Consider the following 16,319-nt stretch of genomic DNA (forward strand, 5'->3'; position numbering starts at 1 on the left):
TTCTCAGCACCCAGGAAATGGATGGCAGTTGCACGATGAAATGCATTCTCTAACTATTGAGCCTGTGCCTGAGGCTGTTCCCCAGGCCACTGGAATTCGAAGAGTAACTGCAGAGCTGAGCCCATTGTCAAATTTCTGCCCACGCAATCAGTGTTTCTCTGGATTCCCATTATTATTACAGACTCTATTCACTATGCCAGGTTGACTAGCCTCCATCAGAGCGTAGGGGGCAGGGACATGGCAGCTCCGAAGAGGGTAAGATATTTGTCTTAATGGCAACGAAATTCAAAGTCCCACAAAACGTGCATGGTGTTCTCATGAACACAAATGCAGTCCAGATTCACTAAAATGGCAATGCATTGTCAGCGTGTTGAAAAACATCTCAGCTGCTTTTCTGAACAACAGGTGACTGTATCTTGCACCTGGGGAAAGCCCATTGAGCCAAATTCTGCTCTCACACGGTGTATATCCATGTAGAGCCGGCAGAATTTAACCCAATGTGTTTATGGGGACCAAGACCAGGCAAACTTCATGCTCCAAGCTTGGTTATGATCTCACTTCCACCAGTGCCAATCGGGAGTATGTCCATGGAAGTCAAAAAACTATAATGGTGTAATAATACCAGTGCAAGGACCAGATCCATCTCCCAGTGTTCAATAGGACTGACTACCATGGAAGCAGGAGCAGGCCCTAAGTGAGGAAAGACTCAAGCCCTGCATGGGGGTTTGAATTGTCTCAGGTCCCTTTTATTTTATTCCAGGGGATACAGGTTTATCATCTTGCAAATCCCACTGCCTCAGAGCACCAATAATAATATTTTACTTGTAAATCCTAGCTAGCAAAGACCTACTTGCCTGCCGTTGCAGAAGAGCAACAGAGAAATTGAAGTAACAGCCGTGTTAGTCTGTATTTGCAAAAAGAAAAGGAGTACTTGTGGCACCTTAGAGACTAACCAATTTATTTGAGCATGAGCTTTCGTGAGCTACAACTCACTTCGCTGTAGCTCACGAAAGCTTATGCTCAAATAAATTGGTTAGTCTCTAAGGTGCCACAAGTACTCCTTTTCTTTTTAGAGAAATTGAACAAGACCATTTTTGTCCTTGTGAAAATATTACCCTGATAATGCTGCCAGCATCAGTGTCATCTTGGATTAGCTGCTATGTAAATTCTGGCTGCTTGAGTCAGACCTTCAGTATGCAGGACCAGGATTTTTGGTATATTTCAGTAGTGGGCGATGAGGGCTGTTCACAAATCTGGGTTTATTTCCCTCATTTTTGCCAGGCTCCTTCCCTTCCCTTCAGTCTCTCTTGTCTCTTTGTCAGGCTCCCTCTCTTCATATTCTGAGTTTCCTGTTCTGTACCAAGAACCCATGTTGATAAATTGCATTTTGGTGAAAGCCAGCAGGCATGGCTGAGGGATGTAAACCAATTTTCTCATGTAAATTACATGAACGTTGAATACAAACTGGGCGTAACTGATTTATGATGGTGCAGAACACTTAGAAAGGGTGATGTCTGCTTCAGTGCCATCCCATGCAGCCTGGATTACAAGAATTATGGACCAATACGGGTGAGGACTGGAGCCTAAAATGACAGATAATTGCTGCAATACTGCAGATGACTGTTCTTAGGATTTCACATCAGAGGAGGTTTTTTGAAGATCTATTCTTTGGAAATTTAATTTTACCAGCTTGCTTCCCAGGGTGACCAGCTGTCTCCATTTTATAGGGTCAGTCCCGATTTTTGGGTCTTTTTCTTATATAGGCTCCTATTACTCCCTCCCCCCTCCCGATTTTTCACATTTGCTGTCTGATCACCCTATGCTTCCCTGACTTTACAAACTGCTCAGCAAAGTCATCAGCAGGAAACGGTTTGCAACAGAATATCCAGAATTAATCTAAAAAATACAGTGGACCAAATTCATCCCTGATGTACTCCTTTAATGGTGCTACAGTAGGGTGGATTTAGACTATCAAGTTTGTCTTCTGTTAGGCTGCTGTTATGAGCTTAAGTACAAGCTTCTTAATTATCCACTCACTTTTTACATGAAGTAAATATTTGAATTAAATGTACCCAGAGTTAATTCAGACAGCTAATAAATCATGGACAAAGATATCAGGCTTCTTCTCTTCCATTTCTTCTTCTTCTCCCTCACCAGTATCTTTCAAGCTTCTAAAATATGGATCAGCTGCTTCCTAGATGTCTTAGCCAAAAGTTAACATATGTGGCATGATTCTCAGCTTCCCTGTGCCTTTTACAATCATTTCCACCTGTGTAAGGTAGATGTCAGATACTGCTAAATCAGACTGGTAACAATTTTTACCCACTCTACATTCAATTGACCAGATTCTCACCTGATATGAATCAGAATAGCACCAATACAGGGAATGTCAATATCCACCAGTTGAAGTTCTGGTGTATTTTGCACTGGTGTAAATCACTACATAAGGGGAAAGACAATAATGAATTGGGCCCATGATCTGCTGTACCCAGTCCAAAAAAATTCACAAAGGCAAGTGAGTAAAAGAACTGGTCCAGCATGTAGAGATGAATCTGAAAAACAGCCATGGTAAAAATGGGATAGCCAATAAAGGTTAGCATAGGCCCTTGCTCAGTGCAGATTTCCCAATTGTAGATATGTTAATTTTTAGATGAGGGGAAATCCACTTAACACTATTTGTATCTTCTTTAACTTCACCATCTAAATGTTTTGCCATTTTATGTGTCTAGACCTGGTCCTGGACCATAGGCGCCAACTTTGTGGTTCTCCAGCCCTGAAGCACACATGGAAAAAAATTAGCGGGTATGTAGCACCCACCAGCAGCCAGCTCCTCTCTTTCCCCCTAGCGCCTCCCACTCGCTGCGACCAGCTGTTCTGCGGCATGCAGGAGATGCTGGGAGGGAGGGGAAGTAGTGGGGATGGGACACGCTCACGGGAGTGAGCAGGAAAAGGTGGGGCAGGAGCAAAGCTTTGTGGGAAGGAGTGAAGTGTGGCAGGGCACCCCTGCGCAAAGGGAAAAGCCGGTGTCTGTGTCCTGGACTCTGCTCTGGCTTGTTGACTGGACTGGCTGGGCAAGGAGACTGCGACAATAGCCTAATTAACAGTACAAACCTGATTCATTCCCAAAGCACCATCCATCCTGTGCACTGAATGAGGAAGGGGTCCTGTGGAAAAATAGCATGTGATCATATAATTAAAGACTATATTATAGTGCAAATGCACAAGGGTGCCAAATTAAGGTTCCACAGGCAACCTTAATACTGGCGTTTCCTAACTTCTGAGTGCTTGACTTGTCAACCTTCATGTTCTTTTAGTGTAGTTCTTTTGTATGGAATTTATACATAATGTTTGAATAGACCTAATTACGGTCTATTCATAACCACAAAATAATAATAATTAATAATAAAAGTTTTGCTGTCTGATATTATCTAGACAATATCCTAGTATCCCCTGGAGTTCAATCCTGTACGGGTAGTAAAAGCTGACCTGTTTTGTGTCATTGCCATTGTTCTCAGCTAGGTTAAGTACTCTGTGTTAATTGAGTCACGATACGTTATACAATCATATGGTGTTACAGAGCTACTGTGATTTGCTGAATATGCCTGTGTGGCTGAAAGATCTGCATATGTGTATCTTCGCTATGAGATCACTCCCTTTTTTATGTTGGAGCAATTTTCTTTGGTTGTAAGCACCAAATCTTTGGCTCAAGCAGAGCTGTTCAAAGCTTACAGGTCAGGTAATGTTTGAATTGCATTATGATTTTTTTTTTATTGTATTGACAGGGCTAACTCAGAAATTAGCTATGCCAAAGGACTGGAAAAGCTAGCTAACAAGCTTACCAAAGCTTTGGACAAGATGAAGCTAAAGTAAGTAACATCTACCAAATTCAAAAATGAGATGGAGTGTAAATGAAGAGAGTACAGCATAGGCTCTTCCTCTTCTTTAATCTTCACATTCGTAAACAGTGGTTTCTTTTTTTAGTATGTATAAAACATCCAACAGTATGCAAAGGAATGAAAACCATCTGAGCACAACACACCAGTCACTCTTAATTGTATGGGGGTGTAATTACCAAAAATCTCAGTTCCAATAGCCAGGATGGCTAAAATAGCAAGTTAAATTCTTTTCACATCTGACATCCAGCTGGTATATACAAACTCCTAGCACTTTGCTGTGTGATTAAGTGCACACAATACACTAATTCTTAATAGCCAATGTTATGTTAGCTGACCAACATTCCTTAGACTTGTAGTATATTTCCAATATCCAAAAAGTCAATACAACACTTTTCAAAAAACTGCTTCCCAACTTCTAGACTGCAGTGGAGGACGGTATAGGACAACTCCAAAAGGCACTGATCACCAGCTAAACAGCTAGCAGGAGCTCAGCACCATTCTGGGTTTGGCCCTAAGTGTTTAATAAGAGAAAGGGATCTGGAGATGAAGATCCTATGTAATAATTAGGGTTGAGCTGGCATAAAAAAAATTAAGCACATGTCAACCAAATTCTTTGACCACTTCTAGAATCAAACTTGAATCAGCTCCTGTGTGTCTGTAGCCCTGGCCCCTAGTGGATGGAATCAGAACTGCTCGATGGTGTCCCGAGTCATCCTGCAAAAGCTAATGAAGATTATTCTTTGACCAGTGTCTCTATAGGTGGTCCACTTCAAGTTGCATGAACCTCTTGAGCCCTTGATTGGAGATTTCTAGCTAGCAGTGCCTGTTTGCCACGAGGAGGCATACGTGGACCAAACACCAAGGCTATATAAGGGTGTGCAGGTGAACTGGCCTGTTTCGAAGCCCCACTCCTTCTTCCGGGGATAGTGCTCAGAAATCACCTAAGTGGAGCACCCACATGGACACTACTGGAAGAAGCAGGAAATGTCACTTACCCTGTGCAGTAACTGTAGTTCTTCAAGATGCGTCCCCCTGTGGGTACTCCACTGCCTGAACTCCTTCCTCTCTGCTTCATTTGTTCCTCAGAGGATGACTGAGTAAAGAAGGAACTGAGGGCAGTTCGCCCTCATTCCCTATAGAGCCTCAGTGCCTGCCACGAGGAGGCATGCATGGGCCGGACGGGCACTGCTAGTTAGAAATCTCCGATCAAGGACTCAAGAGGCACTTGCGCACCAGAAGTGGAGCACCCCTGGGGGAACATCTCAAAGAACTACAATTACTGCACAGGGTGAGTAACGTTTCCTTCTTCTTCAACTCAAGTACTATTCCTGCTCTCACTGTGAAGTTCCAGGTGGCGATGGTGTGCAGCATAGTAACAACCAGGAAATTCTTAGGTAGCCACAGAGTTGTTACACAATGTTGTTCCACTATAGGTGCTTACAGTTCTGTCTGAGTTTAGCAAACATAAATGGTGAATGGATAAGGGATTGGTGATTAGTGTTGAGATTTGGGGCCAGATACTGAGCTGGCATAAATTAGTGTCATTCCAGGAAAGTCACCAGCTGAGGATCTCACCCTTGATGTTTTATATTTAATTTTATACTCGCCATAGAAACAAAGCCATTGTGTGCATTTTTTTCTGTCTTTAGCTGCATTTGCCATGCATGGCTCTGTGTTTCTGAGGTGATGAAATTTGCACCAGTAAGTATGAGCAGGTACATTTTTTAAACTTCAAAGCAGTCGGTAAACTCTTAAACTAATGCACTATAAACATTTCAAACTTTACTGCTTATTTTGGGGGTGTGCGCAGAATATTTACTACTAGACACACCATTTTTTCTGGCAAAGAATGTCCAATAATGCAAATACTAATGCAGTGGTTGTGTGTGTTTTATGTTCTGTGCCCAGCAAACTTGGCAGAGCAATTCAGTTAGAATCAATAAACTCAACTAATCATATATTGGATGAACATTGAAAAAAAGAAAAAAGCAGTAAGTCGAAGCATTTGTCTTTCTGTTCTTTTTATGCAGCATTTCAATATACTGTGTTTCCTGTGAGTGAGGCTGGATCAAATCAGAGATAACATACAGTATGTGTAAGCAACACTTACATCCTTCATGGCAAAGCAACTCCATTTAAGAGCAAGGAAATCAGAAACCTGCATACCCCTTCTCTTATCCATCCCCAGCAAAACATTATGTTGTGCATTTTGAGGGCCATATTCTCCAGCCTGGCCAAGATTTCTTGGCCCCAGTCTGGGGTGAGGGAGCAAAGGTGGATTTTAGGCCCCAGAGTTTGCCTTGTCATGTGCCAACTGGGAATGACCCCCAAGAGCTTCTCTAATCACTAGGTATCAGCTGGATGCAGAGATGCCCCAACTGCACTACCCCGGCTAAGAACAGGGGTGACAGAAGAACTGCTATGTTGGTTCTATGCCACTTGAGGATTCCTCTAGACAAAGAAATTCTCATGTGCCCTGATTCACTGTTTTTGGGACTGCTCTGCCATGCCACAGAGGTGCAAAGTGGTCAGAGCACTCTGAAAAATCAGAGCCTGGTCCAGGGACCTGATCCTGCACCCTTGCTCACATGAGTAACCTGTGGCCCTCAGATACAACAGCAGTGCGTTTGGGATGGATGGATGAATATAGACAAAGTATAGGTTCCAAGGAAAAGACAATATGCATCATTGTAGAGTTGGGTAGCTGGATTTTGATCTCTCAGTGAGGAGGACCTACACTGCCGTGAATGGAGTCCCATTCGTCCACTGCTGCTGCGAGATCAGAACTGGGCTGCTTATGCTTTTCCATATTTTATTTTCTCTCCGAAATTCTGAACAATTCTTCCATCTAGAAACTTTTAAAGGCTGGTCAGTCCTTGGTAAACACCATGCAATTATTCAGTGGAATTTAAGGTGATCTGAAAGCTTTCCACCAGCAACTGATTTACATGGGTATTTTTTATTTGCTGTGGGTGGGCCAAATTCTACCCCTGGAAGTTGGCAGGACTGCGCAAGTCTTGGTGAAATTTGACACTTAGAGCCACTGCCAGTATCCTCAAGCAACTAACAATGGAGAAATGCCTTGTTCTTTAAATGTCATACTGTGTTTCTCTCCCACTAGCTAGATAATGCAGTTGAAAAGTCAGCAAAACTGGTAGTGAACAACTGGAGCCAACAAAAGAAGGCAAGTTCCCAAACTTTGTTCTCACATAAAGGCATAATTTCAAATGAAAGCATTTGCTGCGCTACTCCAAAGATGTAGGCAGATACTTGTATTCTTAATATAAAATTCATCAAAAAGAAAAGGAGTACTTGTGGCACCTTAGAGGCTAACCAATTTATTTGAGCAGAAGCTTTCGTGAGCTACAGCTCACTTCATCGGATGCATCACGAAAGCTCATGCTCAAATAAATTGGTTAGTCTCTAAGGTGCCACAAGTACTCCTTTTCTTTTTGCGAATACAGACTAACACGGCTGCTACTCTGAAACCCATAAAATTCATCGTCATAGACCACATGGGGAAGGAACAGGTCTCCGGTATTTGTCATGTCAGAGCGACAACTCCACTGCAGTTGAGACTGCCTTTCTGTGTAAAGCTAGACAGGTCTAAGTGCTCTAAAATCCACCCGCATGCTCAGATTGCCTTGACATTTGGTGTGTCTTGTGGGGTGTGAGGTATTCTCTTTCAGCTGAGAACATCTTATTGAGATGAATGGGACACTTAACGCCTTTCTGAGCCTTCTGTGCTCTCTCTAGTTCATACAATCTTATAATGGAGTGCCAGCTCTGCTCTAGTTAAGGTTGGGAAGCCTGTCCTGTTTCAAGGATGGGTGCTGCTAAGTACTCTAAAATCCGTATGCTTACACGGATTGTCTTGAAATTTGCTATGCCTTATGGAGTACAGGGTAGGGATAGTGATCCAAATGTGGAGTCATTTGATGCAAGGCGGTCTTGAGATACGGTCCTCAGGAAAACCCCCCAGCAACTTTGAAGATTCTAGCAACTTTGAAGTTTGAACCCCACCTTGGGCAGAAATCTGAGAATGAACTGTAAAGTTTTGGGGAGAATCTGCCTCTGTCAATATATTTTATTTTGGAGAAATGTAAACTGCATACAGCAGAATATTCAGAAGGCACGCAAATTATTTTTGAAAAGAAAATACATTACACATGAATGCTCACTGGGAGGGGAGGAGTAATGGGGGGCAGAGTAAATGGTAATAGCGGAAGAGGACTTTGGGTCTGCAGTGAGGGATGGGGTTCGTATGGGAATGGGTGTTGGGGAGGAAAGATGGGTTGGAGGGCTCAGGTAAGGGGGAGGGGTAGAGATTAGGGGGAATGGGAGGGGAGAAGACAGGAGGGGTTGGAGAATGAGGGGTAGCAGAGGACACTTGGGGGCTTAGGACTGGGGAAGGCTGTCAGTCCTAAACTCTACCCTTCCATGTATGTGCTGGGATCTGGGGGAGCCCTACCCCTCCATAGGGATCTGAAGCCTGTTCCTTGCCCACTGTATGTTCTGGGGGCCCTCTGCTCCTTTTGGAGTGTCTGAATCTCTCTCCCTACTCCTTTGCGGGAGCTGGGACCCAGAGTTGGGGGGAATGAAGGTAACACTAATTTAACAGAAAATGAATATTTCAGACACACCTTCCCCTTGTGTGGAGTGGACATCCCAGTTCGGAGGTGGGGCAGACTCTGGCGGCTTGTCTACACTGGCACTTTACAGCACTGCAACTGTCTCGCTCAGAGGTGTGAAAAAACACCCCCCGAGCACTGCAAGTTTCAGCGCTGTAACATGCCAGTATAGACAGTGCACCAGCGCTGGGAGCTATGCCCCTCGTGGAGATGGTTTTTTCGAGCTCTCTCCGAGCGCTGTGCCACACCTGCACAAGACACGGTAAAGGCAGATTGAGAGTATGCATGTAATGGCCATTGCAGGGCATCACTCAAAGCAGAGCGGGCTACAGAGTGCAGGCTAGTGCAACTCTGAGGCTACAGAAGTGGTGGATGTGGCTCTGTTCCCATTCTTCAGCCTACCAATTGCTCTCCCACCACCCTCATTCCCCAGTGCAGTTCCTCTGTGCCAAGCCCTGTACTGGTGTTTGACTCAGGTGACATGATTTTCACTTATTGCATTGCCAAAAGTGGCTAGTAAGCAAAGACACACGGGGTTCAAACAAGCCTTGTGCAGATTTGTCTCCAAGGGAAATGGTATTTGTTGTTTGCGTTGCTTTTTAGTGTTTTTGTAAGGGCTGCAACCTTCTCCAAAATACCAAAGATGTGAGAGAACATAAAGGATTTCTGGTCACGACAGACAATAAAGTGGTATCAGTTAGAACTTCTTCATCAGTGCAGGAAGATTTGTGGAGAGAGCAGGAATTGAAAACATAATTCCTGTGAGATCTAGAAACGTCGAGCAAGCTCTGCAGCCGTTCTGCTTGGCAATTTCAGGACTGTCTGTTGGCACTCTAAACCTGACTCTTTTTTATTGGTGTGTTTGTCTGTAGGCCAAGAGGAAATGAATGCGGTTTACCAAGGAACGTGAAGCACTCTTCCGTTGTGTAGAAAACACCAAGCAATTTGCTACAGGGAAGAAGCAGCAGAAGGTAACTCCTCTGTAGAGCCAACTGTATACATAAATCTGTGCAATGGATGTACTTAGAGCATCCATGGCTACATTAGAAAAGAAAATCAGGCACTACTTTTGCTTCATATGTACCTCTCTGTCATCTCAAAGAGGGTGCAATGTGCAATCTATTTGTTTTATAAAGTACGCATTTTTAAAGCATACTCCAAGCTAGGCCACTCAAAATTAAATAATTAATTAAAATAAAAAAAAGCACAAAAGACTCAGGTCCATACCCTCAATTGGGATGGGAATAATTTGGCAGCAAAGCTGCTTTAAAACAGGCCTAGTGGCCAGTGTTGACAAACTGTCAGACTATTAGAAATTCCAATGGGAACAAGTGTCCGGAACCAAGAGGTTATAGCTTTGTGCTGGTGCATGGCAGCCACAAACTGCAACTGGCTAGAAGCAAAAGTTAAACTGACTAGTCTGTTTCTGTTGTCCAAAGAGAGACAATGTGGTCTGGTGGATAGGTACTGGACTGCTGGGTTCTGTTCTCGGTTCTGACGCTGATCTCTTGTTTGGCCTTGGTCACATCACTTTACCTCTCAGGGACTGTTTCCCCTCCAACCTATATCTGTTTTTTTAAAAGAAAGCCCAAACCCCTTCCCCAACTAGAGTTTTGACCCTGAAATGGGAGACATGCCAGAGACTCTACGAAGAACACTAGGACTTTCACTATCACTATTGATTTGAAGTGGACGGCTCTCAGATACCACTGTGATGGGCGAGAGTATAAAATCCTTAGGCAGATTTTGTGCAATGCCTAGTACAATGGGGCCTCGGTCTGGGTTGGTCCCTGTAAATTCTTTTAGTCTACAAAGAATAATAAGATGAAACAATAATCACTGCCCCAAACTAATCAAGAGTAAAGAATAACAAAGGTGAAAAATGAGCTAGGTTTTAAAATTCTTTCAGTTGTAGGAATCAAAGGTATTATTTGTGAAACAGATATTCTTCTTTAATTATGTGACTTTTAACTAGACCCAACTTTTACATAGTTCTAGAACTCTATGAGAACAAGACCTGTACCAAGAAATAAACAAAAGAAGGTGAAAGCCAATTAAAAGCAATCAGAACAGCTGCAGCTGAGAGTCTCCCAAGCTAATGATGGACTCCCACTCTGTCTTTCACAAAAGATGCCTTTCTAGTAAACAATAACCTGGACTATTCAAGGCCCCCTTAGTGCAACATCCCGTTGGATTCTTTTCTTTAGCCACAGAAATGAGCACATTAAAAGGAGAAGAGATTCATTTAGGGATGATATCAAAGGAATAAGTACAACCACTTAACCAAAGTTTTCCCTATAGTTTAGATTTGCAATTAGAGGTAAAACTGCATTTCAAGTCCAGGTAAAACTAAAATGTGCCTTCCACTGGCCTGTCAGACTCTCAGCTGCCAACATGTGAATTGTTAACAAACTGATCAGAGCAATAAAATCACTAAGGATACAAATAATTTGTTCAAGCACCATTAGGAAATGTTTCTTCCAAGGTTAAGTTCTCTGTGTTAGAAAAGAGTGAAAAGCAGACAGAATATAGATAGAAATGCTTTAAGTAATAGGCGATTTATAACTTCAGACTGCTGTCCATGCGCTAATTAGTCCCTACATGAGGTAGGTAGGAAGGTAGATAAACATTATTGTCATCATTTCTACAGGTGGATAAAATGTGACTCGGAAAGGCTGAGTTGACCAAGACCACACTAAGAGCAGCAGCTATGCCAAGATAAGAATTTAGGTGTTTCTGCCTCCCACACTTTGTTTTCAGTTCTCTAAACCTCAGCTTCTTCTCCTGTATTTGGTGATCACTTGTGTCCATGGCCTGAGTATCTTTTAGCTAGATATGACTCTGATATTATGTAATTTTGTAGTCTAGGTAGCACTGGTCCTGCTTTAGGTTTCACCTGCGTACGTATCCTGGTAATCACTGAAGCTGGCAGAATTACACCTGTCAAGAGATCAGAATCAGGCTCACGGTTTATGTCTTAAGTGAATGAAGGAAATAGAATATTATATTCATGTGTAAAATCTCTTTTGTGTTTGCCTTAATATTTATGATTATAAATATACATTTATATTTTTACCTTAGTTGCTCAGAAGGCTAGAAAAATCAGCAACAAAAATGACAAAGGAAGATGAAGATTATTTTCAAAAAAATATATCTGGCTACGAAACTAGACTGACTTGGGAGACAGCGTTAGAAAATAGCTACCAGGCAAGTAATTTTGTTTCCTTTCTGTTGTGGTTCTGTCTCTATCTGAGATTTTTCCAAAGGCTGTGGGCCTGATTCTGATCTCATGCCAGTTTCACACCAATGTAAATCCATTTACTTCAATACAGATACTCCTGATTTACACCAATATAAATAAGATAATTAGTGTCTGAATATTCATTGTGAAAATTAGTATTTGGTATTTGTGAAGGAATAAGACAACCCTGGTTTTACTCCTTTCTCTGAAGTATCATTGTTTCATACTGCCTCAGAAACAGCCCCAAATACTGCAGTAAGGGAATGTGGGTTTTTTTGTTTTTTTCCAAACAAAACTAGATGTTTAATGAGAAAAAGCTAGCCAATATAATTGACAGATCCATGGTATGCAAAGGGTTTATGCCTTAACAGCAAACTTCCAGACAGGGTACAGGCGCTCTTTTCGCTGCTGTTTTTTGGTCTTCAGACTTTCTTCGTACTTATTTAATCTGCGGCGCATGGCGCAAGTCTTCTTCAGCCATAGGTCAAGAGGCTTGTACTTTTTGCCTTTATAAAATTTCCTCAGGTTCTCTTGCAGTGCAGTTTTAGGAAATTCAGAGAGAAAGATGCTTCATTCTTTTGCCCTCTCCTTATCTTTCCCCTTTCTCTGTATCTCCCTTCACATACGTCTCTTATCTGCCTCATTGGCATAATGACACGGTCTTTAATATCATACACTCTCATAACGCTAGTCAATGGGAAATCGGAGGGTAAGTCTTTAGCTTACAATTATGAGCTAATTAAGTGGAGATAATCTTGGAGCCTATTGTCAATTATCCGGTTGTACGTGTGAATTGACATATGCACTTGGTTCCCCATCAGAAACTCAAGGGGACAGAAATAAAAGTTGGCATGGAAAGGGAGGCAGCCCGTTGAATTCACTCTGCTGTATCCCGTCTAGTGTAGTTATTCTTGTTTTAACATTAAACACATCACAGACTGACCTCTGGTGGAGTAGTTCAGTCTGTGTGCTAGACTATAAAATATTCGGTGAACTGAGCTATGGCAGTGTTCAAGGGCACCTTCTCTGCTTATGCAGAACCTGAATCTGTGTAGAAGAAATTTCCTCATTGATTCTCCATATGAAGCTGGCAGTGGTAGCAGGAAGGGAGAGGTGCACGCTAGCAGCGATGCAGCTTATTGTGGAAGATTGTAAAGCAGCCAAAACTAATACTGAGCATGGGAGGCAGGACTTTGGCAGTGCAAGCCCAAACTTGTCCTATTGATTGACGCTACCTTTGCACTTTATACTTTTATCTTTAAAAGCCTTTTCCATGGCAAATGGTCTAAACTGCTGTCTACCCTCTGTTTGCTGTTTTAGAGTGAGTGTCCTGTTTGTGGTGTTTGTGTGAAGCTGAGTGCATTGGAGTAGCACAAATACAGCACTTTTCATTTTTGGAATGCTTTAGACACATTGAGCCAACTTCATCCCTGGCGGATCCCCACTGTAGACACTATGCTGAGTTACACTACAGATGAATTTGGCCGCTTGACTAATTAATCCTCAAAAAACTAGTGTGAGATACAATAAGTACATATCATGATCGAACCCCTACAAGTTGTCATCGTTATCGCTATTTTACAAATGGGGAAACTGAGGCAGGGAGGTTAAGTGACTTGCTTCCAGTCACAAAGCAGTGGGTGCCAGAGACACTGCTTGAGAGTTCATAGCTCCTAGACCTGTGCTCAGGCCATTGGACTATAGCTCTGTACGCTCCTGGCTGTCTACTAAAATGACTTTTCTTGTAGCTTAGTTTACAGTTTGACCAAAAAGGTAATCGGAAATAAGTGTTCATTAAATGTGCTATGGATTTCCCCTCTGCACAACTGAATTAGCCATAAACTTATGCCAACCTCTTTTCACAAGTAGACATAGATCACTTTAATGATTACTCTCAAATCTAATTAAAGCCTATTAAACATTACCCTGGCCAGTGAGAGGTACAGTATTTATTACATACTCAGAATTGTTCCAGACCATTCAGTGTTTTTCATAAGAACACAAGAATCACCATACTGGGTCAGGCCAATGGTCCATCTAGTCCAGTATCCTGTTTTCTGATAGTGGTCAATGCCAGATCTTCAGAGGGAATGAGCAGAACAGAGCAATTATCAAGTGACCCATTCCCTGTGGTCCAGTCCCAGCATCTGGCCATCAGAGGTTTAGGGACCACCTGAGCATGGGGCTGCACCCCGGACCATCTTGGCAAATTGCCATTGATGGACCTATGCTTCATGAATTTATCTAATTCTTTTTTGAACCCAGTTATACTTTTGGCCTTCACAATGTCCCCTGGTAACGAGTTCCCCTGGTTGACTGAGTGTGTGTGAAGAAGTACTTCCTTTAGTCCGAGCTGTGCGACACTCCCAGTTCTCAGGGTCCTAGAGCCTAGGCTCCAGCTCGAGCCCAAATGTGTACACAGCAGTTAAACAGCTCCTTAGCCCAAGCCCCATGAACCCGAGTCACAGGCCAGTCACGGGTTTTTAAGTGCAGTGTAGGCATACCTTATAGGCAGCTCTTAGAATGTCCCTGCATCAGAAAGAATGGCATTTGAGACACCAGGCCACCCAGTAACCAGAGGAGTGCAGCTAGGATGCTGGGAACTGAGCGTCATAGACTGATGTTCAGTGTTAACTGAGGGGCAGGCATAAGACTGCAGAGGAATATGAATCATGCAGTCTCATAACGAGCAAGCAGCTTCTGGCTTATGATTAGCTTTGGCAAAGCTATGTTGACAGTAGTACCAAACATGGTGATGTTAGTATATTGGGATGCTGGTGAACTTTAATGGGAGTTGCATGTGTACAGAAAGGAGACGGTCCTTGGTGCCTCAAAACTAAAAGCTTACAAAATACTGTTATCATAGCTGGAGGGATGACTTGGTGGTCTCAGATCTGGAGTTCAAACTTCTAGGGTCAAATTAGACCTGGCTGTAAGGAGGCACAAATCCACTGAAGTCAATGGCATTGTGTCTACTTACATCATGAGTTAACTTTTGCCCTTAGGCTCCCTGGACTTAGAGGTTTAAATTCCAGTACAGTCTATTCATCCCTTCTCCTTTCTGAGGAAGATCAGTGAGACCTGGGTGTATGTGTGTATAGGCACGTGAGTGAGATCAGCCTATCAAATCTGAGGTGCTATATATGGACACTAAATACCCCCATGGCATTTTTCATAGGAGTAAAGGGTTTGCCCTAAGGCCACAACTTTTCCCATTGCTTTTTTGCACAATGCTGCCAGTGTTTTTTGTCCTCCAGCCTGGAAATGACTGCATTATCAGTGGGGCTCTGTGTAAAGGTGGAAGGCACTTTGGAACAAAAGGAGCTATATAGATTTAAGGTGCAGGGGAAGAATGGCTCCTGAAGCAGCTGTACCAAAGATCTGATCTGTTCTATCAACAGAACATTTAATCTTTGGTTGGCTGTCCCTAAGGTGTGGTCACTGATTTGTTTGCTGCCACTGACTGCTGGCATCCTTTTTTCAGAGTATTCTAGACCTGGAGAAGGAAAGATTGCAGCTTCTGTGCACTATCCTAAATACTTATAACCAGCACCTTTCCCATTTTGGACAAAACTTGATCGCAGTAGGTAGTTCCTAAGATTTTTAGTTTCCTATATAAATTCCCTGACACTGTTGCAGTTCCTGATTCTGAACTGGTGTCCCATCCTCTGCCATTATTCTCGTGTCACACACAGATTCATAGTGCCGTAAGCCAGGTGGATGCTGAAAAGGACTGGAAAAAATGTCAGTGTCCTCTCCTGAAACCAAATCTGAGTTCTTATTAATGGATTATTATGTAAGTACAGAACAAAGAAGGCAGCTTTGCTTGTGATCTATTATTCTGTTGTTACCACCTGTTCTTTCTTTCATTCCAGTACCTGAATGCTAGCATAAAGAAAACTAGATTGAAAATGAGAAGTAAAAGTGCAAGTGTAAACCCCAAAAGCTGAGCATTTTATTAACAATTCTGTTCATAAGCTGGACCCTTAAAGCTAGATAAAAAGTAGCAAGTGATTTTTTCAAAATTGTTTCATAAAGGGTTAATCTAATTAACATCGCTGCAGTTACTTGCAGGCATGAATTAGGAGAATGAAGGTCCCTGGGGAAGTATATTTAGGGGCCACAAAAAAGGATGAGGAATGAAGTTTTCACAAGATAATATATTGTGCTCCTGTGCCTGTGTAACTCAATGTGATATCGCAGCACAATGGCAACACCCACTGATGCTGCAATATTATCATTCTCAGTTCAGTTCAGTAGGATTTAGTTGACACGACAAGCTATGCAAGTTCTGCCCAAGTTTGAAAAAGAGACAAACCCCCTAGGTATCTGTCAAAGGTGGTACAGTCCACCCTGGGCATGGCTTCACACTCTGGGGTCTTACCCTATGTCCCTTTGTCGCTAGTGCCCATTTCTGATCTGTGATGCTGTCTCTGCCATCTCCTTTCTCCCAGGTCAGGCAGTTTTCCCTCATTTCTTTTTTGATGAGAAGTCTTTTTTGATTGCGGATCCTCCGTAAGGCTGCTGCGTCATGACACTGACACCCGGGCA

The 16,319-nt window shown here is 42.7% G+C and overlaps 1 protein-coding gene across 2 annotated transcripts in view; it reads left to right on the forward strand.

The window, feature by feature from the left end:
- NOSTRIN (nitric oxide synthase trafficking) overlaps positions 1-16,319 on the forward strand; it is a 30,134-nt gene that overhangs the window by 4,152 nt on the left and 9,663 nt on the right. For both annotated transcript variants that reach the window (XM_074967504.1, XM_074967503.1), the window contains exons 3-7: positions 3,783-3,866; positions 9,400-9,498; positions 11,609-11,734; positions 15,253-15,351; positions 15,464-15,564. In XM_074967504.1, coding sequence (XP_074823605.1) covers positions 3,783-3,866; positions 9,400-9,457 — 142 coding nt within the window. In that variant the 3' untranslated portion in view covers positions 9,458-9,498; positions 11,609-11,734; positions 15,253-15,351; positions 15,464-15,564. The remainder of the gene's footprint in view (positions 1-3,782; positions 3,867-9,399; positions 9,499-11,608; positions 11,735-15,252; positions 15,352-15,463; positions 15,565-16,319) is intronic.

The sequence above is a fragment of the Natator depressus genome, chromosome 11 (genome assembly GCF_965152275.1).
Source record: "Natator depressus isolate rNatDep1 chromosome 11, rNatDep2.hap1, whole genome shotgun sequence".
Lineage (NCBI taxonomy): Eukaryota > Metazoa > Chordata > Testudines > Cheloniidae > Natator > Natator depressus.